The following is a 23,833-nucleotide window of genomic DNA, read 5'->3' as shown; positions in this document are numbered from 1 at the left end:
CTCTCTCCCTTTCCCTGTACCCCCTCCCTCTCCCCTGTCCCTCCTCTCTCCCTCTCCCTGTACCCCCTGTCCCCCCGTCCTCCTCTCTCCCTCAATAAGGTGAATAACCAGGGCATTTTCCCCAGTGGGGGAGTTCAAGATGAACGGGTAGATTTTTAAGGAGAGAGAAGAAAGATTTCAAAAGAACAGGAGGGGCAACTATTTTTACACAGAGTGGTTCATGTGTGGAATGAACTTCCAGAGAAAGTAGTGAACGCGGCTACAGCTACAATGTTTAAATACATATGGATAAATACATGAATGGGAAAGGTTTGGGCGCACATGGGTCAAACTCAGGAGATGGGACCAGTTTAGTTTGTGATTCTGATCACATGGACTGACTGGACCAAAGGGTGTGTTTCCGTGCTGTATGACTCTATGACTCTCCATCCCCTCCCCTGTCCCTCTTCTCCCCTCTCTCCCTCTTCTCTCCTCTGTCCCTCCTCCTCACTCCGTCCTTCTTTCACTCCTCCTCCCTCTCCTTCCCAACCCTCTGCCCACTCTCTCTTCTTTTCTCTTCCTCATTTTCCAACCTTTTCCTACCTTCCCGCCATCCCTCTCCCTACTCTTCCTCTCCTGCCCATTCTCCCTTTCTTCTCTCCTTCCTTCTCCCATTCTCCCTCCTTCTCAGTTCCTCTCTTTACCCTCCATCTGAGAGATCCCCTCCCTCATTGTAATAGAAGCAAGGGTAGGCCATTTGGCCCATCGAACCTGCTCCACCATTCATTACGATCATGTCTGATCTATCCATTGTCTCAGCTCCTCCTACCTGCATTATCCCCATAACCCTTAATTCCCTTACCATGCAAAAACCCATCCAACTGTGTCTTGAATATATGTAATGAAGCTGCCTCTACTGCTTCCTTGGGCAAAGAATTCCATAGATTCATTACTCTTTGGGAGAAGCAGATCCTCCTCACCTCTGTCCTAAATCTACTCCCCCTAACCTTGAGGCCATGTCCCCCAGTCCTAGTCTCACCCATCAGTGGAAACAACTTGCCTGCCTCTACCTTATCTATCCCTGTCATAATTTTATATGTTTCTATAAGATACCCTCTCATTCTTCTAAATTCTCACGAATACACTCCCAGGCGGTTCAATCTCTCCTCATAGGGTAATTCCCTCATCTTTGGAATCAACCTGGTGAACCTACTCTGCACTGCCGCCAAAGCCAATATATCCTTCCTCAAGTAAGGAGACCAGAACTACGCACAATATTCCAGGTATGGCCTCACTAACATCTTGCACAAGTGCAGCAGAACCTCCCTTCTCTTAAAGTCAATCCCTGTAGCAATGAAACCTAATATTCCGTTTGCTTCCTGATTACTGGTTGCACCTGCAAATCAACTTTTAGTGATTCATGTATGAGTACTCCTAAGTCCCTCTGCACAACAGCATGCTGCAATCCTTCACCATTTAAATAATACTCTGACCTACTACTTTTATTTCCAAAGTGGATAACCACAAACTTACCTGCATTGTACTCCATCTGCTAGACCCTTGCCCACTCACTTAACCTATCTAAATCTCTCTGCAGACCCTCCACACTCTCTGCATAGTCTGCCTTTCCACTCAATTTAGTGTCATTGGCAAACTTGGATACAATACACTCAGTCTCCTCTTCCAAATCATTTATATACATCATGAACGGTTGCAGGTCCAAGACCAACCTCTGTGGCACCCCACTCACCACTGATCTCCAACTACAGAAACACTCATTTATCCCAATTATCTGCTTTCTATTAGTTAACCAGTCCTCTATCCATGCTAGTACATTCCCTGTAACTCCATGCATTCTTATGCATGAGTCTTTTATGCGGCACCTTATCAAACACCTTCTGGAAATCCGAGTATACAACAGCCACCTGTTTTCCTCCATCCACTGCACTTGTTACATCCTCAAAGAACTCCAGTACGTTTGTCAAATATGACCTTCCCTTCCTGAATCCATGCTGTGTCTGTCTGATGGAACACTTTCCATCCAGATTCGATTAGATTAGATTCCCTACAGTGTGGAAACAGGCCCTTCAGCTCAACAAGTCCACCCAGACCCTCTGAAGAGTAACCCCCAGAACCCATTTCCCTATGACTAATGTACCGAACACTATGGGCAATTTAGCATGGCCAATTCACCCAGACTGCACATCTTTGTGACTGTTGGAGGAAACCGGAGCACCTGGAGGAAACCCACACAGACACGGGGAGAATGCCACACAGTCACCCAAGGCTGGAATTGAACCTGGGTCCCTGGCACTGTGAGGCAGCAGCGCTAACCACTGAGCCACCATGCTGCCCCAGTGTCTCACTATTTTTCTTTAATGATAGCCTCCAGCATTTTCCTGATGACAGATGTTAAACTAACTGGCCTACAGTTACCTGCCTTTTGCCTACACCCTTTTTTTAAAAGCAGTGTGACACTCTTTGTCTTCCAGTCTGCCAGGACCTGCCCAGAGTCCAGTGAATTTTGGTAAATTACCACTAACGCATCTACTATGACTTCCACCATTTCTTTCAGCAGCCTGGGATGCATTCATCAGGACCAGGGACTTACCAACCTTGAGACCCTCAAATTTGCTCAACACTACCCCTTTAGTGATAATAATTGAATTGAGATCCTCAACTCCCATCATATCCTTAACATCATTCTTTGGCACATTAAACACATCTTGCACGGTGAAGAAAGTGAGGACTGCAGATGCTAGAGATCAGAGTCGGGAGTGCGGTGCTGGAAAAGCACAGCAGGTCAGGCAGCATCCGAGGAGCAGGAGATTCGACATTTCGACCAGAAGCCCTTCATGAGGAATGAGGCTTGTGGGCTGGGGGGCTAGCTGGAGGATTGGATCTGGGATAATGTGGGGGGTGGGGGAGAGATGAGTAAACTGGTGAAATCGACATTGATCCCGTGTGGTTGGAGGGTCCCAAAGCGGAAGTTGAGGTGTTCTTCCTCCTGGTGTCGGGTGGGAAGGGAATGGTGATGGAGGAGGCCCAAGTCCTACATGTCTTTAGTGGAGTTGGACTCCCCACCTATCTGCTCTCCATCCTCTCTGACCTCTTACCATCAACCCCCACCTTCATCCACCTATCGCACTCACAGCTACCTTGCCCACAGCCCCACCCCCCTCCTATTTATCTCTCAGCCCCCTCGGCCCACAAGCCTCATTCCTGATGAAGGGCTTATGCTTGAACTGTCGACTTCCTACTCCTCGGATGCTGCCTGACCTGCTGTGCTTTTCCAGCACCACACTCTTCAACCTTTACCACTGTGAAGACGGACACAAAATAGTTATTCAAGGCCTCAGCTGTTTCTGCATTACCCAATAGTAATTCCTCTTTCTCATCCTGCAAGAGACCTTCATCATGTTAGCCACCCTTTCCTGTTTTATATATTTATAAAACTTTTTCTTACCTGTTTTTATATTCTGTGCTAGTTTCATTCATGATCTATCTTTCCTTTCTTTATGGCTTGCTTCGTGGTTTTTTTGCTGCTTTTTCAAGTTTTCCCAATCTCCCTGTTTCCCACTACTCTTGGCTATTTTGTAAGCCTAAGCTTTTAATTGAATGCCTTCCTGTATTTCCTTGGTTATCCAAGGCTGGCTCTCCTTGTTTTTGACCAGAATATACTTTCCTTGAGCATTGTGAAAAATCTCTTTGACAGTCCTCCACTGTTCCTCAACCGTCCCACCATATAACTTATGTTCCTAGTCTAATTTAGCCAACTCCTTTCTCATCCCATTATTGTCTCCCTTGTTTAAGCCTAACACCCTGGTTTTAAATGATATTATTTCATCCTCATTTTGTATCCAAAATTCGATCATACTGTGATCGCTCTTTCTGAGAGGATCCTTAACTATGAATCATTAATTTACCTGTCACATTGCACAGGACCAGACCTAAGATTACACGCTGCCTTGTAGGTTCAGTAACACGCTGTTCAAGAAAGTTATCATGGATGACTCCTATGAACTCCTCTTCAATACTGCCTCTACCCACTTGATTCAGCCAATCAATGTTCATGTTAAAGTCCCCCATGGCTACAGCCGTTCTATTCATACATGCATCAGATATTTCTTGACTGATTGCCAATGCCACTGTTGCACTATTATTGGGGGAAGAGAGTGAGGACTGCAGATGCTGGAGATCAGAGTCGAAGAGTGTGGTGCTGGAAAAGCACAGCCGGTCAGGCAGCAGCTGAGGAGCAGGAGAATCAACATTTCGGGCATAAGCCCTTCATCAGGAAACATCGATTCTCCTGCTCCTTGGGTGCTGCCTGACCTGCTGTGCTTTTCCAGCACCGCACCCATTATTATTGGGTGGCCTATAGACTACTCCCACCAGGGACTTCTTTCCCTTACTATTCCTGATCTTCACCCAAATGGATTCAACATTTTGCTCCTTAGATGCTATATCATCTCTCCTAATCTCATCCTTAATTAAGAGTGCGACACCACCTCCCTCACCTTCCATGCCTATCCTTCCTAATTACCTGATACCTTTGGATATTTAATTCCCAGTCATCACCACCCTGCAACTACATTTCTGTAATGCCTACTAAATCATATCCCTTTATAGTGATTTGAACAACAAGTTTGTTTTGAATATGACAGGCAATCAGATAAAGTGCCCTCATACTCTCTGTCCCTTTAGAATCTAACAATCTCATTGTCTTTTGCATATGATTCTGTCGCCCAATTTTTCTTTTCTAATGTTTGCTCTGGTCTCTACATCACTTCCTTCTGCCCAGACTCCCATCCTCTTGCCATTTTAGTCTCCCCTTCCTCACAGTCTCTCTGCTCGCTGCATTGACCTTTACACCAACTGCTGCATCTTCTGACCTGACGCTCTGGTTCCCACCAACCCCCCTCTCCCCAACCTAGTTTAAATCTTCCCCAACACCTCTGGCAAACCTGTCCACAAGAATATTGGTCCCCCTCGAGTTCAGGTGTAACCCGTCCCTTTTGTACAGGTCATACCTTCCCCAGAAGAGAACCAAGTGATCCACAAATCTGAAACCCTGCCCCCTGCACCAACTCTTCAGCCACACATTTAGAACATAGAACAGTACAGCACAGAACAGGCCCTTCAGCCCACGATGTTGTGCCGACCATTGATCCTCATGTAAGGTAAACCTAATGTACGAACACTCAAACTTCTGTGACCATATGCATGTCCAGCAGTCTCTTAAATATCCCTAATGACCTCACTTCCACAACTGCTGCTGGCAATGCATTCCATACTCCCACAACTCTCTGCGTAAAGAACCCGCCTCTGACATCCCTCTATACTTTCCGCCAAACAGCTTAAAACTATGTCTCTTCATGTTAACAATTTCTGCCCTGTGAAAAAGTCTCTGGCTATCAACTCTATCTATGCCTGTCATTATCTTGTACACCTCAATTAGGTCCCCTCTCTTCCTTCTTTTGTCCAATGAAAATAGTCCGAGCTCAGTCAACCTCTCTTCGTAAAATAAGTCCTCCATTCCAGGCAGACTCAGCTTTCAAATTCGACCTTCCAAAATGCATTACCTCACATTTATCCAGGTTGAACTTCATCTGCCACCTCTCAGCCCATCTCTGCATCCTGTCAATGTCCTGCTGCAGCCTACACCAGTCCTCTATACTGTCGACACCTGCAGCCTACACCAGTCCTCTATACTGTCGACACCTCCAACCTTTGTGTCGTCTGCAAACTTGCCGACCCATCCTTCAATCTCCTCATCTAAGTCATTAATAAAAATTACAAAGAGTAGAGGCCCAAGAACAGAGCCCTGTGGAACACCACTCAACGCTGACTCCCAGGCAGAATACTTTCCTTCCACTACCACTCGCTGTCTTCTGTCGACCAGCCAATTCTGTATCCAGACAGCTAAATTTCCCTGTATCCCATTCCTCCTGACTTTCTGAATGAGCCTACCATGGGGAACCTTATCAAATGCCTTGCTGAAATCCATATACACCACATCCTCAGGTATGACACCGGAGTCTGCCATACCTTCCTAATCCTGCCCTCACTAGCGTGCGGCACAGGCAGCAACCCAGAGACATGAGTCTTTTTTTTAAACTTCCTTCCTAACTTGCGAAATTCACTTTTCATGACCTCATGCCTTTCCCTATCTATGCCATTGTTACTGATGTGTATCATGTCCTCTCGCTGTTCACCCTCCCCCTTAAGAATCCTGTAGACTTGCTCCGAGACATCTCTGACCCTGGCATCCGGGAGGCAACATACCATCCGCGTGTCTCATTCTTGTTCACAGAATCTCCTGTCTGTTCCCCTAACCAATGAATCCCCTATCACTATCGCACTCCTCTTATGCCCCCTTCCCTTTTGAACCAACCATCCCAAACCATACCCTCACTAACCCCAGTCCCTCCACCTCCAGCTCGCTCTGCACTTCCTTCCTCTCACTCCAATCCTTCCCCCTCCCTCCTTCATTCCCTTTCTCTTTCTATCTAGCCTCTGTCCATCAACTGCCCTACTATCCCCCACATTGGGAAATTTCAAATAGGTGATCCAGGTCACTCAGCTTCCTAAAGAAAGCGAGAGAGAGGTGAGAGTTTTTGGGAAAGAGTTGCATAGCTCAGGGTCCAGGCAGCAGCATTCTTGCGATATGTCAGTGATTATGATGGGGAGTGTTCAAAAGGTTGGAATTAGAAGCATGCAACAATCTCAGAAGATGCCAGAGCTGGAGGAGATTACAGAGTTCAGCCGGGGAGCAACCAGGGAGGGGTTTGGAAAGATGATTGAGAATTTTCAAATCAAGTGCAACTTAACCAGTTTCCTATACCATAAACCAGAATGCACAGAAGGGGTAAAGGGATAGGGTTTGTTGTGCATTCCTGATGAAGGGCTTTTGACCGAAACATCGATTTTCCTGCTCCTCAGATGCTGCCTGACCTGTTGTGCTTTTCCAGCACTACTCTGATCCAAACTCTGGTTTCCAGTATCTGCAGTCCTCACTTTTGCCTCGGATTTGCTGTGCACTGGGGTCAGGGCACAGATACAGAGGGATTTTAAACAAAGATTAGTATTTTAAAATAAAGGTGTTACTCTGCTGGACAGCACCAGCCATGTTAATACAGTGCCTATAAGAGCAGGTCAGAGGCAAGGAATCCTGGACCCAGTAACTCACCTCCTTACTCTCCCGCCTTTGCCACCTTCAAAGATTGATACACCTGAACCCTCGGGTTGCTCTTTAGAATTGTGCCATTGAGTCTATTTGCCTCTTCCCATCCCTTCTCCAAAAATGTATTACATCCCAGCTCTCTGTATTAAATTCCTTCTGCTACGTGTCTGCTCATTGTATCTAACATCCTGTTGCATGATATTCATGACATCCTCACTATCTGTTATACCCACAAAGTTGGTATCATCAGCAAGTTGTGAAATTTTACACGACCTTCCAATATCCATGCCATTTACATGCATCCAAAACAGAAATGGTCTTTGGTATCTTTTCTATCCCTCCCTCCCTCCCATCTCAATAACAAACATTTGATCTTCGTGCTCAAATTCTGGAGTGGGATAAGCGTAGTTAGGTTGACTGGGACAATGCATCCATGCACGAGAATTCCTAGAAGCATGGCATTCCAAGCGGAACTCTATCAACAAACGCATCATGATTTTAAGGTACCAGTGTCGGACTGGGGTGGGCAAAGTTAAAAATCACACAACACCAGGTTATAGTCCAACAGGTTTAATTGGAAGCACTAGCTTTCGTAGCGCTGCTCCTTCATCAGATGGTTGTGGAGTATAAGATCACAGAATTTACAGCAATTGTTGCTGATAAAGGAGCAACGCTCCGAAAGTTAATGCTCCCAAATAAACCTGTTGGACTATAACCTGGCGTTGTGTGTTTTTTAATTTTGAACAACAAACACATCGATTTGGATCCTAACTACCTCTCTCTGAGAAAAACAACAGGAAATGACATCACCAACACAGGAAGTGGCATCGCCAACCCAAGGAAATCTAAACACATAAATAAAAAGTGGGACATACCACCAGTGCTTCACCAGAGGCTCACTGATGATGTTACCTAGTATGGTGACGAAACGTCTAAAAACGAACCTTCCAGCTCAGCGAGCAAGCTTACATCCAATAGCTAGGTGGTTGTTTTTGATGAGCACAGATGCACTGGGCTGAAGGGCTCAGTGCTGTGTGTCGATGATTCTGTGGAGAACTGAACATGAAACCTTGTAGATTCAGTGACAAAACTAGCTGAGGCCTGGTTGCTGAATGTTTTGCTTCAGTCTGAGACCCACTGCGATTTAGCTGTCACTTCACTGAGTTTGACACTGAGCATTGCTACATGAGTTTCCTTTAACATTTCCCAAGCACTGAGGCCTTAGATGATGTTTCTCTTACCACTCTAGCTTGGAGCTGTTAACATTGCACATGGCGAGAATCGAAATCAGTCTCAATTTACACAGGGTCTTAGAATATTAACACTGAACCGAGGCATCATAGAGTAAGACGTGACATATGGGGAGGATATTATTCAGGTGGAGCGAGTCAGAAGAGATTTACCAGGATGGTGCCAGGTATGGAAGGTTTGAGCTTTAAGGAAAGCCTAGATAGGCTGGGACTTTCTTCACTGGAGCGTAGGAGGTCGAGAGGCGACCTGATAGATGTTTAGATAGAGTTAATGGTGGTTGTCTTTTCCATCGGAGGAGGGATTTCATGACTCGGGAGCATATTATTATGAGAGGAGAGAGAGTTTAAAAAGATATGAAGGGCAATTTGTTTACACAGAGGGTGGTTCACGTGTGCAATGAACTTCCTGAGAAAGTGGTGTATATGGGTACAATTGCCACATTTAAAAAACACTTAGGTGGGGATATGAATCGGAAAGGTTTGGAGGGATATGGCCCAGGACTAGGCAGGTGGGACTAGTTTAATTTGGGATTACGTTCAGCATGGACTGGTTGGACTGAAGGGTCTGTTTCCATGCTGTATGACTCTATGTAAGGAGACATTACGCCAGGATGAACAAAAGGACAGTGGGTGGTTTTAATTAATGTTCAAAGTTGGAGAGGTTTAGGAAGGGGATTGCAGAGCACAGGGCGCAGGCAGCTGAAGGGAAAACTGTTCATGAGTCTTTCAAATTGGGATGGCCAAGAGGCTGGAATTGGAAGAACATGGAAACCTTACAAGCAGGTGGAGCTAGAGCAGATTACAGAGCTCAGCAAGGGAGAGACCACGGTGGGGTTTGTAAACAAGACCGAGAACTTTAAAACTGAGATGCAACTTAACCAGCTGCATACGCAGGTCAGGAAACATGGGGGTAATGAAGGGACAGGATCCAGAGTGTGGTGGGATCAGGGCAGTAAAGTTCAGAATGATTTCAGGTCTGGAGAGAAATATTCTGATCTGCACCCTGTTCAGGTAAGGGGCAGTGGTGAACTCTCTGGAAGAAGCTGACTGGCAATTATTTGTGAAGCTCGCTCCTTGTTGTAGTTACACTCAGTTGCAGAGTCAGATTCTGATCCGAGTGCAGAAGTAGCAGAATGCCATCAGGTTGGAAGAGTGGACTTTGATTCTGGTGCAACCCAGAGCTCCAGTGTAGGACGGGGTCTGGTTTGGAAAGGAATCACTGTATTAAGAGCAGTTCAGCAGTTTGCAAAGTTAAAGGGAAAGCCAACACCACAGATGTTGGAAATCGAGAATACTTTACCAGCTGGTTAAAAGTTTACCCCTCTCTATGTGCTCACAGTGTGATGAAACCAGATTAAAGATCCTCTAAGAAGTAGTGATCATAACATGACAGACATTAATATTCAGTTTGAGAAAGCTCAAGAGTGAGAATGTTAAGTCAGAAACAAATGTGTTTAACATAAATAAAGGGACTTCTAATGGAATGAGGATAGAGTTAACTAAGATTAGCAGGAATGACAGATATTTAAGGAGGTAATTCATGACTCTCAGCGAACATATATCCCAGTAAGGAGGAACGATTCGAAGAAAAGAATGATACAGCCATGTTAACCAAGGAAGTTAAGGATAGCATTGAGTAGAAAGGAAAAGCATAAGGAAGGTGAAACTCAGAATTAAGCAAAGGAAGAGTAAAAAGGTAAGAAAGACAAAGAAAATAACCAATGAGTGCAAACTAGCAAGGAAGACAAAACCTGTCAGTAAGAGCTTCTTTAAATATATGAAAAGGAAGAGAAAGGTCAAAGTGAACTTAGGGTCCTTAGAAAATGAATCTGGGGAGACAGTTTTGGGGAACAAGAAAATGGCCGAGGCATGAAACAGATATCTTTCATCAGCCTTTGTGGTGAAAGATACTTCAAACATTCCATTCACACTGAGCATACGGATGAGGAATTAAGTTACCATTGGCATCACAAGAGAAGTCAGATTAGACAAACTAATGGGGCCAAAGACAGCCACATTCCCTGGCCCCAGTGCCTTACATCCCATGATTCTAAAAGAAATATCTACAGAGTTAGTGGGTGCATTGCTTATAAATTTCCAAAGGATTGGAAAGCTGCTGAAATGACACCCCTATTCAAAAAGGAAGAGAACAAAATGTGGGAAACTATAGCCAATTAGCCTAATGTCTATTGCTGGAAAAGTATTGGAATCAATTATTAAGGAAGTAATAACATTTGAAAAATCATGATCTAATCGATCAGAGTCAGCATGGCTTTATGAAAAGGAAATTATGTCTGACTAATTTATCAGAGTTTTTTGAGGACGTCTCAACCAGAGTGATAGAGGGGAACCAGTCAATGTGCTGTATTTGGACATCCAGATGGTGTCATAAAATAACAGTCTACAGCGTTGGAGGTAGCATATTGGCATGGTTAGAGAATTGGGTCATGGGCAGGAACCAGCAAGTGGAGAGAAGGAATTCTTTTTCAGGTTGGTGACCTGTGTCTCAAGGGGTTCCACAAGGATCAGTGCTGAAACTACACCTCCGTTTACAATATTAATGACTTGGAGGAAGGAAGCGGATGTAATGTAGACAAATTTGCAGATAACACAAAAATAAATGGAAAGACAGGTTGTGAGAGGGATAGAAACCTTTTAGTAAGAGATATTGATCATTATTGACAGGTCTAAATTAATTTAGGATATCTGGTCGGCGTGAGTGAGTTGAACCAGAGGGTTTGTTTTTGTGCCCTCCAATGCTAGGACAATAACTCCAAGTGCTGGTGAGACCACACATGGAGAACTGTGCGCTGTGGTGGTCCCCTTATTTAAGGAAAGACAAACTTTCATAGACGCAGTCCAGAAAAAGTTAATGGGAATGATCCCTGGTATGGAAGGATTGTCTTATGAACAAAGGCTAAACAGGTGGGGACGCTACTCACTGGAATTTCGAAGAATATGAGGTGATCTCACTGAAACCTCTCGGATTCTTAAGGAGTTTGACAGGGTCAATGCTGAGAGGATGTTTCCCCTCACGGGAGAGAGTCTAGGACCAGAGGGCACAGACTCAGAATAAAGGGGCACCAATTTAAGACTGAGCTGAGGAGGAATTTCTTCCCTCAGAGGGTTGTCATTTAACTCTTTGTCACAGAGAGCAGTGGGGACGGAGTCCTTTTGTATATTTCAGGTGGAGAGAGATAGATTCTTGGTCAGTCGGGGAATCAAGGGTTACGGGGAAAGGACAGGAAAGTGGACGTGGGGAATGTCGGATCAGCAATGATCCTACTGAATGGTGGAGCAGGCTCGAAGGGCCAGAATGGCCTACTCCTGTTCCTGTTTCTTATGGTCTTCGGAAAACACTAATGCTGGTTCTGTCTCCAAAGATATTGTCGGGCCAGCTGGGCATTTCGAGAATTTTCTGTTATATTGAATGTTGAGAGTTTATTTCAATTATTTTGAGCATATGCACCCAGACTGGCCTTTATTCACAGTGCCATCATCAATGGAAACGTCTAGATTTCATGTCAACTTTCTCTGGTACTGCATTTTGGAAAGGCAAATCTTAGCAGGACTTATACACTTAATGTTAAGGTTCTGGGGAGTGTTGCTGAACAAAGAGATCCTGGAGCGCAGGTTCACAGCTCCTTGAAAGTGGAGTCACAGATGACAGGATAGTGAAGACGATGTTTAGTATGCTTCCTTTAATTGGTCAGAGTATTGAGTACAGGGGTCAGGAGGTCATGTTGCAGCTGTACAGGACATTGGTTTCGCCACTTTTGAAATATTGCATATAATTCTGGTCTCCTTCCTGTCGGAAGGATGTTGTGAAACTTGAAAGGGTTCAGAAAACATTTACGAGGATGTTGCCAGGGTTGGAGGATTTGAGCTATAGAGAGAGACGGAACAGGCTGGGGATGTTTTCCCTGGAGCGTCAGAGGCTGAGGGGTGACCTTATAGAGGTTTACAAAATTATGTGGGGCATGGAAAGGGTAAATAGACAAGGTCTTTTCCCCAGAGTGGGGGAGTCCAGAACCAGAGGGCATAGGTTTAAGGTGAGAAAGGAAATTTATAAAAGGGACCTAAGGGGCAACGTTTTCACGCAGAGGGTGGTGCGTGTATGGAATGAGCTGCTGGAGGAAGTGGTGGAGGCTGGTACAATTACAACATTTAAAAGGTATCTGGATGGGCATGTGAATAGGAAGGGTTTAGGGGGATATGGGCCGGGTACTGGCAGGTGGGACTAGATTGGGCTGTGATATCTGGTTGGCATGGACGGGTTGGACCGAAGGGTCTGTTTCCAGGCTGTACGTCTCTATGACTCTGTGTGGGCTGTGCCTAGCTTTTCTTTTTTACTTCATTTGAGTCACAATTTCCTCAAATCAACATCGTGTTCCTCAAATTGTGCCCTGTACAAGCATAAACATTTCCTTTCTGCATTTGAGATTATGACTAAGACTTTCCACATCAAAATTCTCTTTGGCTTCTGAGGTGCCCTTTAATGCCTGCACCATTTTAAGCTTAAAATCTGCCCTTTTTCTCTCTTCCTTGTATCTCTAGTTTAAGTCTTCCCCATTCCATTTCTCTTCAATTTAATTCCAATGGACTTTCCATATCTTTTCCTGCCCTTTGGGATTTCAACTCCAGTTTTTTTCATAATTTCTTTATGCTCACATTTCTTTAATTTTAAATCAATATCCGCTGCTTCAGATATTTCACTACTCAGCGTCCCCAGTTCCTTCTGCACTTCCAAGAAACCCTAAACTGCGTTTGCCTTCTTAGCTCTGGAAGGAAATTCCAATTGCAATTTACTTATCAGTTCAGTTAACCTGACTATGTCGGAGCAGATGACTGCAGATGCTGGAATCTGTACCGAAAACAAATGCTGGAGATCACAGGGGGTCAGACAGCATCCATGGAGAGACAGCAAGGTAATGTTTAGAGTCTAGATGACTCCAGATGTGCCTGACCAGATGGGATCTCCAGCATTTTATTAACTTGACTTTGTGATCTTGTGTGAGTGGCTCAGGAACACCTCTGCCACCTGCAGGAAGACCTTAGCAGTTTCCCATGCCATTTTGTTTTTATACAATACAAAACCTTATTGTTCTTTGAATCCTTTGTCCACTTATTAACTTCATACCCATATCTTCATTGTCTTTGTTCTCAAACAATTGTGGCAATGGACCCTATTTGCTCATCATGACCCACTCGGGAGAGTGTGCTGATGCTTGATTCTGCCCCAGGAACATCACAAAAATTAAAGATTTAATTTAAAAGACATCTGGATGGGTACCTGAATAGGAGGGTTTAGAGAGATATGGGCCAAAAGCTGGCAAATGGGACTAGATTAATTTAGGATATCTGGTCGGTATGGACGAGTTGGACTGAAAGGTCTGTTTCCATGCTGTACATCTCTATGACTCTGAAATGATCAAAGCCCCCAATTTTCCTGTGTGGTGAACTTAGGTTGACAGAAATCACTGACCAGATTTCTGAACTTAATGACAAACTACTCTTTATTGCAAATTAAATCAGTTCTAACCTCAGACTAACTTAAACTGCACCCCTACTTAAATCCTTCACACACACGTGCCAACAAACACAGACATCAACAAAAAAAGACTTTATGGGTAGAGACAAAAATGTTCGGGGAACACAGTTCAATGGCACCAGCTGCAGAATTCAACAAGATGTCCTTTTGCTTCTTCTCAGTCCTGATCTCTGACCTTGTTTGTTCCAAGTCCCCTTTGCTCTGCGCTACACGCACAGGGTGGGTGGTGCACTCATGTTCAGTTTCTCATCCACTTGGTAAAGACAGCAGCTTTTAAGCAGCTGGTGAGTGAGAATAGCAAGCTAATCTCCAATTCCCATTGACTTCTCCACATGGTGTTTTTTATTCTCTCTTCACAAAAAGAGCGGGAGCAGCAGAGGAAGTGACGGCAAACAGAGGGGCAGCCGGGAAGGAGAACTGTGAGTATAAATACTCACCCAGCGTTGCAGGTGTAAGCTGCAGTGAAGGGGTCTGTGGCTCTGAGACTCAGAAGGGAAAGGGGGAGAGGAGGAGAGCGCTAGTTATAGGGGACTCTCTAGTTAGAGGGACGGACAGGCGGTTCTGTGGACATGGGCGAGACTCACGGACCTTGTTTGTTCCAAGTCCCCTTTGCTCTGCACTACACGCACAGGGTGGGTGGTGCACTCATGTTCAGTTTCTCATCCACTTGGTAAAGTCAGCAGCTTTTAAGCAGCTGGTGAGTGAGAATAGCAAGCTAACCTCCAATTCCCATTGACTTCTCCACATGGTGAGAGGGTGTTGTGTTTTTCGCATCTAGAGGCGATTTGCTGCTATATTGCTAACACATAGGTGGCCCCCACTGCCCAGTAGCCTATCAGAGAGTGACGTGTTGAACATTCCTAACTCATAACTGGTCCTGATTGAAACAAACAATCAATCAGCTGTCTCTGGGCAAAACTTCCCCAAACACACACTCACTCACTCACTGTGCCAATAAGTCCAGTAATCATTCCCCACTGCTTGAGCACGCAGAGAGTGGTAAGAAGGTGGAATGTCCTACCTGCTAATGTAGTCAACTCAGCCACGTTAGGGAGATTTAAACAATTCTTAGATAAGCACATGGATGATTTTGGGATAGTGTGGGGGGACGAGCTGAGAATAGTTCACAGGTCGGCGCAACATTGAGGGTCGAAGGGCCTGTTCTGCGCTGTATTGTTCTATGTTCTATGTTCTAAAAGTCACACAACATCAGACTATAGTCCAACAGGTTTATTTGAAATCACAAGCTTTTGGAGCACTGCTCCTTTGTCAGGTAATGAAGGGGCAGCACTCCAAAAGCTTGTGATTTCAAATAAACCTATTGGACTATAGCTTGGTGTTGTTCGATTTCTGACTATCTCCACCCCAGTCTAACACTGGCACCTCCACATCATGCTTGAGTGAGGCAGCAGTGTAAACACAACTCAGCATGAGTTCCAGCAACTTGCACGGCTTCCTTGGTTTAAGTCAGTATCCTTTCCCGATAAGGGATCACTGGATTCGATCTGTAAACACTGTTTTCTTTTCACACACTCTGTTAGGCTTGCTGAGTTTCTGTTTTTGTTGGTTTCATATCTTCAGCACCTGTTGTTCTTTGTTTAATTTATCATTTTCCTAGTTTCAGACACAAACCATCAATAAAGAAAAATAAAATAATGTGGTTTTACGGAATTGAAGAGAGAGGTGGATAAGTGATGAGTTTTGTACTATAGATTGGTGGGGAGAGGCATGACTGAGCAGGGAAAGGTTAGACTGTGAGGGAGAATAGAGATCGCAGGTGTCACATCATACTACTTGTGCTGTTTCTCAAGAAAACAGGAATACAACGCGGTAGAGGTGATGCTCAAGTTATAGACAGTATTGATTAAATTTTACATGGAGTCCCATGTTCAGCTTGTGTTTGACAACTCAAAAAGGTGGACATTGGCCTTTGTGAGATTAAAGAAGCAATTTACTGATTGAGGATGATCAGCCATGATCATAATGAATGGTAGTGCAGGCTCGAAGGGCAGAATGGCCTACTCCTGCACCTATTGTCTATTGTCTATTATTGCCTGTCCCTAGTTGCCCCTTGAGAAGGTGGAAGTGAGCTGCCTTCTTGAATTGCTGCGGTCCATTGGTTGACCCACAATGCCCTTCGGGAGGGAATTCTAGGATTTTGACCCAGTGACAGTGAAGGAATGGCAATATATTTCCAAGTCAGGATGGTGAGTGGTTTGGAGGGGAACTTGCAGGGGGTGGTATCTGCTGCCATTATCCTTCTAGATAGAAGTGTTCATGGGTTTGGAAGATGCTGTCTGAGGATTTTTGGTGAATTTCTGCAGTACATCTTGTAGCTAGTACGCACTGCTACTACTGAACGTCGGTGGTGGAGGGAGTGGATGTGGTGCCAATCAAGTGGGTGCTTTATCCTGGATGGTGTCAAGCTTCTTGAGTGTTGTTGGAGCTGAACCCATCCAGGCAAGTGGGGAGTATCCCATCACACTCCTGACTTGTGCCTTGTAGATGGTGGACAGGCATTGGGGAGTCAGGAGGTGAGTTACTCGCTGCAGGATTCCAAGCCTCTGACCAGCTCTTGTAGCCACTGTGTTTATGTGGCCAATCCTGTTCAAGTTCTGGTGAATGATAATTCTAGATTAGTTGGATTGAAAGGTCTGTTTCCGTACTGTATAAGTCTATGATTCTATGTCATGAGGTCATAAAAGGGGCTATAGAAATGCAAGAGTTTTTATAAATGCAAATATTTATTTAGTAAGTGTCTGCGTGAGTGCATATGTCTGGGTGACAAGACCTCTCTGGCTGTGAGTGGTGGATGAGTGGCCCCTAGTGGCTGCTTGTGGTAGATATAGTTAAAAATCACACAAAACCAGGTTATAGTCCAACAGGTTTATTTGGAAGCACTAGCTTTCGGAGCGCTGCTCCTTCATCAGGTGGTGATGAAAACCTGTTGAAGGAGCAGCGCTCCGAAAGCTAGTGCTTCCAAATAAACCTGTTGGACTATAACCTGGTGTTGTGCGATTTTTAACTTTGTCCACCCCAGTCCAACACTGGCTCCTCCACACAGAGGTAGATACATTTAATCAATCTGTTACAGACATCAGACCATTGGAAGTTGGAACAGGAGTCGGCCGTTCAGCCCCTCAAGCCTGCTCATTCAATAGTATAGTGGCTAATCCAACATTCTTTATGTCCACTTTCCTGCTGTTTCCCTGTAACCCTTGATTCCCCAAGCTATCCATCTCAGCCCTTAAATATATTCCAGGACTCTGCCTCCACAACTCCCTGGAGCAAGGAGTTCCAGAGACTCACAACCCTCAGAGAGCAAATTCTTCCTCATCTCAGTCTTAAACAGTGCCCCTTTCTTCTGAGACTGTACCCTCTGGTCCTAGACCCTCCCATGAGGAGAAACATCCTCTCAGGATTATGCTATATGGATGGGTATAGGGTGGCACAGATGCCACTATCAAGAGGGCTGCTTGTTTGTTGGAGGCTGACGTGAATGAGTCTGCTCGGGATTTGGGTCTGAGTTTTAGGCATGTCTAACAGATGGCCAATCATGGGTGAGGAGCTCTTAATCCCTGATTGGATAAAATCCAGAGGACTGGCTTGGTGTGCTCAAATTGTTTAAATTTTAATTTTAGCAAAGGGAGGTGACAGCTTCCTGGTATCAGTACTTGACTATTAACCCAGGGACTCAAATCATGTTCTAGGGACCTGAGTTTGAATCGTGCAGTGGAAGATGGTGGAATTGAGTTCAATAAAACCCTGGAATTAAGAATCCTGGCTATTGTCAATTTTGTTTTAGGTTAGATTCCCTACAGTATGGAAACAGGCCCTTCGGCCCAAAAGCCCACACCCATTTACTCCTGACTAATGCACCACGGACAATTTACCCAATCTGGGCACCTTTAGATTATGGGAGGAGACTGGAGAACCCAGAGGAAACCCACGCAGCATGTGCAAACTCCACACAGACAGTCACTTGAGTCAGGAAGCCACCCAAGGTCCCTGACACTCTGAGGGTGCAGTACTAACCACTGAGCCACCCTCTTAGAAATTTGGCTTTAGTGAGTCCGACGTGATTTGAACGCACAACCGTCCGATCCGGAGTCAGACACACTACTGTTGCGCCACAAACCCATTGTTAGTAGTTTTTAAAAATCTGGTCACTAATGTCCTTTAGGAAAGAAATCTCTCTGGTCTGGCCTACATGATTCCAGGGCCTCAGCAAATTGTTTGTTCTTAACTGTCCTCTGGGCAATTAGGGATAAATAGTCAATGATGCCCATGTTCCCATGAATGAATGAAGATATTATAAACAAGTCCAGAGCAATTAGGAACATGTAACACATTTTGTCTTTGTCAGCGATCCCACATCCCCACAAATTGTTTTTACTTTTTAAATAAAACTTACTTCCACGCTCTGTAAATGTTCCTGCTGTAGGAACACACTGATGAGATCGAATCCAATAACAACCAAAATTCATTCACAGAAACCTTTTGAAAAATAGCATCTGAAATTTACAATGGATTTGACTAGGTGTGAAAAACAAGTTGGATCTTTTTTCTAAAAAAATGTATCAAAACAAAAAAAAATTAGATTCCAGCAGGAAATGGATAAAGATAGAGCGAACTCAAAATGAGCTGACACTAAGTCTCCCCAGAGACACTCTGGGCATGCAGATTGCTTTATATGGTCATTCCTGCCATTGTTCTTGCCTGTTAGGAAGGTAATTTCAATGAGTTCAGAATCAATATGCCTCTCCCCACAACAACAGCACAAAAGTAACATTGATAATCCAGCTGGGGGTGTCATCTGAGGAATCCAATATTGTAATACAATAAACAAGTCCCATCCCTCATTAACGGAAAACACATTATTGTACATGTAAGAGAGGTATTTGGTTTTTTGGTAGAGTCAAAGTCCAATGGACTGTTTGTTTACTTGATATGCAACAGTACTTAACAGAACTGCATCTTTGACAATGTTTAAAGAGAGTTTCTTTTTGTGAATAAAGTTGTTTTGAAATAAGAAGTATTTCTGGAAATGCTAAATATCCAGGATTCAGACAAAGACAAACCAATGCAGTATCATTTCACACGGAAACTCTTCGATTCCTTGGAATGATGTACAGGGTGTTTGCTCATGAGATGTACACTTTCTGTCCTGGGCGTTTTGCCTCTTACTGTTCCTGGGTTGGAGCTGAACAGTGTTCTGTCCCCTGTCCCATTCAGGCAAGAGGAAAGCCAGCACTTACCCCTTCCGCATGCAGGTCCGACTCATCAATCCACACTGCCTTGGAGATTCGCCTCAGGCTCTTGAGGTTAAAACAAAACTGCTCCAGCAACTCCTGGGACAGATTGTGCTCTGGGACGGTCTTTCTCCAAACAACATTCTTGGAAAAGTTAACCACCGCATGAAATATTTCTGCTTAAAGTCCCAGAAACCTGCCCTGGAACTACCTCACGACTAAATATATAATAAAAAAAATGATTTTGTTTTTCTTTAAAATCTCTCCAGGATCATGTCACTTCTGATTCAGATGTAACGGTGATTGGTTTTAGCACATTTCTTCTGTGTATGTGTGGAGGGGAGAATAAAACACAGGAGCTCTGTCAGTGTCAATGTTAGTCTGCCACCCTCTCCCCCTCTCCCCTCAGGCACGCCACTCTCACATTTTGTGCCTTTATTCCAACATTACAACAATCTTTCAAACTGGAGCCTTGCTGCAAACATCAATCAGTTCCTTTTATATGCATCATGAAAAAAATGCAGTCTCGGGAATAACAGCAATACTTTGTGGTAACCAGGCAGCTCAAAAATGTGGAAAAGTCAAGAATTCTACCAAATATGGGAACAAAGTTACGTCGCCTGTGCGTATTCCATCTGGAAATACTTAGGAAGGATGAAGAAAGTGGTTAGGAATTCAAAGTCATAAACTTCCCCCTTCTCTGAAGTCAAGGCGAAATGATTTGTAAATATTTCATGATGCAAACTTCAAAGTATGGTCCACCCCCTCCCCCCTTTAAGAGGATGTGATTAAATGCTGTGCTCTGTTTTAATGGGAATGGGGTGAGAGAGTTTGACTGGTTTCTCTCTCTCTCTTTTTAGCTGGGGCGGTGTCTGAGAAAACGCGCCAGAAACATTCCTAGGATTCCTGACCCTGAAATCAAACAAGATGTGCAGTCCCAGACAGCAGACTAACGTCAGCCTCTAGAGAGAGAGCCGCTTATAAAAGGCGCAGTCCTGCAGACAGTCTCTACACAAAGCAGCTAGCAACAGAGAGAGAGAGAGCCGGGCTTACAGACATCCAGAGACAAGCCAGGAGGAAGGAGAGGAAACCCCTCACACACACACACACACGGACAAGAGTCACAGCAGCTTGTGTGTGCTCACAACTGATCTTTCCAGATCTCCTTTCCCTAAAATGTTTCAGTCTGTAGCATTCGCTGCCATCTTCGCAGTTTGCCTTGCTGAGGTGAGTAACTTATTTCTCTTGTTACTGTTATTTCATTTAGAAAATCTGTAAAAGTTAATCATCTTGGCTGACTAGAGAAATCTATTTCAAAAAATTAATGTCTCAACTGGGCTGAGGGAACTGCAAAGTTTCAGAAATGAAGGTTTTGGATAAATATTTGTTTTATTTAAATTTTATTTGGTGGTGGACTGGGGGCTAACTGTCAAAGAAAGGGCTGGAGGGTAAGGAACTGATTGCAGACGCTGGAACGGTGAAGCAAAGACAGAGGAACCTCAGCAGCTCTGGCAGCTTCACATTCAGAGCCCAGGCTAACCCTTCGGGACATTTTTAAAAGGAGTTGGGTCAGACACAAGGGGTCAAATGGCCTCCCTGCTGAGCAGCGTCACTCTGAGAATGGCAGAAGCTTCATGCAGGAGAGGGGAGAAGAAAAAGAGCTAGCAGCTGACAAAATGGGCCAAATGGGCTCCTTCTGGGCAGTGGTTAAGGGATATGTGTGAGTGTATGTGAGTATGTGTGTGTTTGTGAGTGTGTGTGTGGGGGGGGCGGGAATGAGGGGGGTCTTTATTAACAATGTACCTTGCCACGTTGTGGTTTTATTGTGAGCTGGAGACTGAGGGCATTTGTCAAATTTTGTCTTGAACCCACAGGCGACGTTAACCTGCCCACCAAAATGCCAGTGCCCGCAGGAGGTGCCCAGCTGTGCCCCAGGGGTCAGCCTGACTCTGGACGGCTGTGGATGCTGCCGTGTTTGTGCCAAGCAGCTCAATGAAGATTGCAGCAAGCTGCAGCCTTGTGACCACACCAAGGGCTTACAGTGCAACTTCGGCGCCAGTCCCATTGCTCAGCAGGGCATCTGCAGAGGTAAGAGATTCCTGGGGCTCAGTGAAAATGTGTTCAAACTGCTCGGGATGTCTCCTGCCATTAGTTGAAATGGAAAGCAGTTCTTGTCATATTTTAAAGCCATGTTTGGTTATGTTTTATTGTTCTTTGCTTGTTGGTTGGCAGCTAGGCTTGTGAGTTCCGCAGTCAGGAATGTAACTCACTGTGTATGGATGTTTGAGGGGAAAGTGATTCCTGAGTAATCCATTGTTCAATTCCTGCATTCCTCCACGGACCGGTGCTTACAAATCCCTCAGCTATGTAGCTTGTAAACATAGGATTTGTTCTCCAATTAGTTCTTCCCTTTTAATAATTAAAGGGAAACCTTTCTGTTTATTTTCACAGCGCGGTCTGAAGGAAGACCTTGTGAGTACAACAGCAAAATCTACCAGAATGGGGAGATCTTTCAACCAAACTGCAAGCATCAGTGCACCTGTATCGACGGAGCAGTGGGCTGCGTGCCACTGTGTCCACAGGAGCTCTCCCTGCCCAACATGGGCTGCCCTAACCCCCAGCTGGTTAAGGTGTCAGGCCAGTGCTGTGAAAAATGGGTCTGTGATGGGAACAAGGCAGGAGCAGAGGCCCACGACACAGACGAACTCTTCAGCCAAGAGACAATGGGCAAGTCCTGGCAATCTGGGCCACTCCACAACAATGGGCTGCTCTCCTTAATTCGACAAGGCCTCAAGAGACTACCTGGTAAGTTAAAGAGTCTCCCAGGATAGAAGGAAGCCTTTTGACCCATCCTGCTGATACTGGCTATTGGACGCAGTTATCGCAATATCCTCAATCTTCCCACTTTCCACCTGATCCTCTCCTCTTGAAATATTTATCCTGTTGCAAGTTATTATTGAATTCATTTCTAAAAGCATTTCAGCGAATTCTGATTGCAACAGCTCACCACGTGAGCCAATCACCTTTCCTACTTTGTTCCCTGCTTTTACGAGCCACCATTGTAAATGTTGAATGTAACAATAGCTGTGTTGCTCCGTCACAGCTTGCCATCACAAAAGATAACTTTATTATCTCCCACGGATCTGTCTGAGGGCTGGTTATCCCTTTGCTGCAGTTTACAGACGGGTGATCACCTTTCAACAGGTGCGTTCCCAACTGTTACTGCAAACACTAAACCACGACCTTCCTGAACTATCGCCCCATTTCAGGAAACTACAATTAAAAAGAGTTGGAAAACCCCAGTAGAAATGGTGTCATCACCGGGTGCCATGCGAGACCCACTTCCTTTACAAAGATGGCGAGGTTTAGAGAAGCTGCTGGAAGTTACAGGTGGAAACTGCTACTTCCCAATAACCCAGCTGCATGTCGATTTCTCACTGATGTTAACCAGAAACCATCCACCAGAACTGTGCATGATAACCGAATTGGCAAGAATATTTTGTGAGATGACTTGATTGAAAATGGAGCTGTTCCTCTGCAATGTTTTTTCTGAATGGCCCTTGTTATTTTTCTTCTCAGCCTGGAGTGCCAAATGTTTTGTCCAGACAACGGAGTGGTCGCAGTGCTCCAGGACCTGTGGGACGGGCATCTCCACAAGGGTCACCAATGACAATCCTGAGTGTAAGCTTCGAAAGGAGACCAGACTCTGTGACATCCATCCCTGCAAACAGGTCACCTTTCCCAAACTGAAGGTAAGTCCCTCCCTTGCTGCTGAACGATCAGGCGATCCCGACATTTCTTTTTTGCATCCACTTTTGATTGCGTCCATATCCTTGCTAATTACACTTCCATTCCTCTTATTGCTCTCCATCACAGAAGGGAAAGAAGTGCTACAGGACCAGGAAATCCCCTGCTGCTGTCCACTTCACCTATGCTGGTTGTGCCAGTGTGAAGAAATACCGTACCAAGTACTGTGGCTCCTGTGTCGATGGGCGGTGTTGCACCCCTCAGCAGACCCGGACTGTCCATGTTCGCTTCCGTTGTGACGATGGAGAGACCTTCACCAAGAACATGATGATGATCCAATCCTGTCGTTGCCATTACAACTGCGCCCACCACAACGAGGCGTCCAATCCTTACATTATGTTGCACAATGACATTCACAAATTCCTAGATTGACATGCTGCGTAGCGAGAGGGGGCAGAGGAAAAAACCAATTGGTGTGTGACTTAGGGAAAAAGGGATGCAAGCAAAAGGGAGGAGGCCATTCAGCTCCTACAACCACAATGTGGAGGAGCCGGTGTTGGACTGGGGGCAGGACAGAGTCACACCCCGCCAGGTTATAGTCCGACAGGTTTATCTGAAATTACAAGCTTTTGGAGGGCTGCCCCATTGTCAGGTGGTGAAGAAGCAGCGCTCTGAAAGCTTGTGATTTCAGATAAACGTGTTGGACTATAACCTGATGCTGCGTGACTTCTGACTTTGTCCAGCTCTTAAAGCGGCAGCCTTTATGGAATAATTCTTCCTTTCACTTTGAAAGTGAGAGAGGGTTTGTCACGGTTATGGGAATAACCAGCACAATTTAAGATTTGCACTGGCCCCAGGTTAGAATCTCCCC

General features: G+C 45.0%; 2 protein-coding genes across 2 annotated transcripts in view; one reads left to right on the top strand and one right to left on the bottom strand.

Moving 5' to 3' along the window:
• The window catches only part of ddah1 (dimethylarginine dimethylaminohydrolase 1), a 131,397-nt gene extending 111,287 nt beyond the window's left edge, over positions 1–20,110 (bottom strand). The window contains exons 1-2 of the mRNA XM_043700070.1: positions 20,098–20,110; positions 19,222–19,391 (exon numbers count right to left, since the gene is read on the bottom strand). Of these exons, the coding sequence (XP_043556005.1) occupies positions 19,222–19,391; positions 20,098–20,110 (183 nt within the window). The remainder of the gene's footprint in view (positions 1–19,221; positions 19,392–20,097) is intronic.
• ccn1 (cellular communication network factor 1) lies at positions 6,581–23,547 on the top strand. Its single transcript, XM_043698579.1, has 6 exons — positions 6,581–6,586; positions 20,247–20,442; positions 21,090–21,303; positions 21,667–22,020; positions 22,795–22,967; positions 23,092–23,547. The coding sequence occupies exons 2-6, from the start codon at positions 20,392–20,394 to the stop codon at positions 23,392–23,394; spliced, it is 1,095 nt and encodes a 364-aa protein (XP_043554514.1). The 5' UTR covers positions 6,581–6,586; positions 20,247–20,391; the 3' UTR covers positions 23,395–23,547.
• Positions 23,548–23,833: the final 286 nt, after the last annotated feature.

This window comes from Chiloscyllium plagiosum, chromosome 11 (assembly GCF_004010195.1).
Source record: "Chiloscyllium plagiosum isolate BGI_BamShark_2017 chromosome 11, ASM401019v2, whole genome shotgun sequence".
Classification (NCBI taxonomy): Eukaryota; Metazoa; Chordata; class Chondrichthyes; order Orectolobiformes; family Hemiscylliidae; genus Chiloscyllium; species Chiloscyllium plagiosum.
The sequence above is the reverse complement of the archived record's forward strand: the minus strand, read 5'-3'. Positions and strand labels throughout refer to the sequence as shown.

Excerpts from the sequence above, each read along its gene's own strand:
- ccn1 (XM_043698579.1), top strand. The coding sequence starts at position 20,392 with ATGTTTCAGTCTGTAGCATTCGCTGCCATCTTCGCAGTTTGCCTTGCT. Across the intron at positions 21,304-21,666 it reads TCAGCAGGGCATCTGCAGAG|CGCGGTCTGAAGGAAGACCT; the intron begins GTAAGAGATTCC and ends TTATTTTCACAG. Across the intron at positions 22,968-23,091 it reads TCACCTTTCCCAAACTGAAG|AAGGGAAAGAAGTGCTACAG; the intron begins GTAAGTCCCTCC and ends TCTCCATCACAG.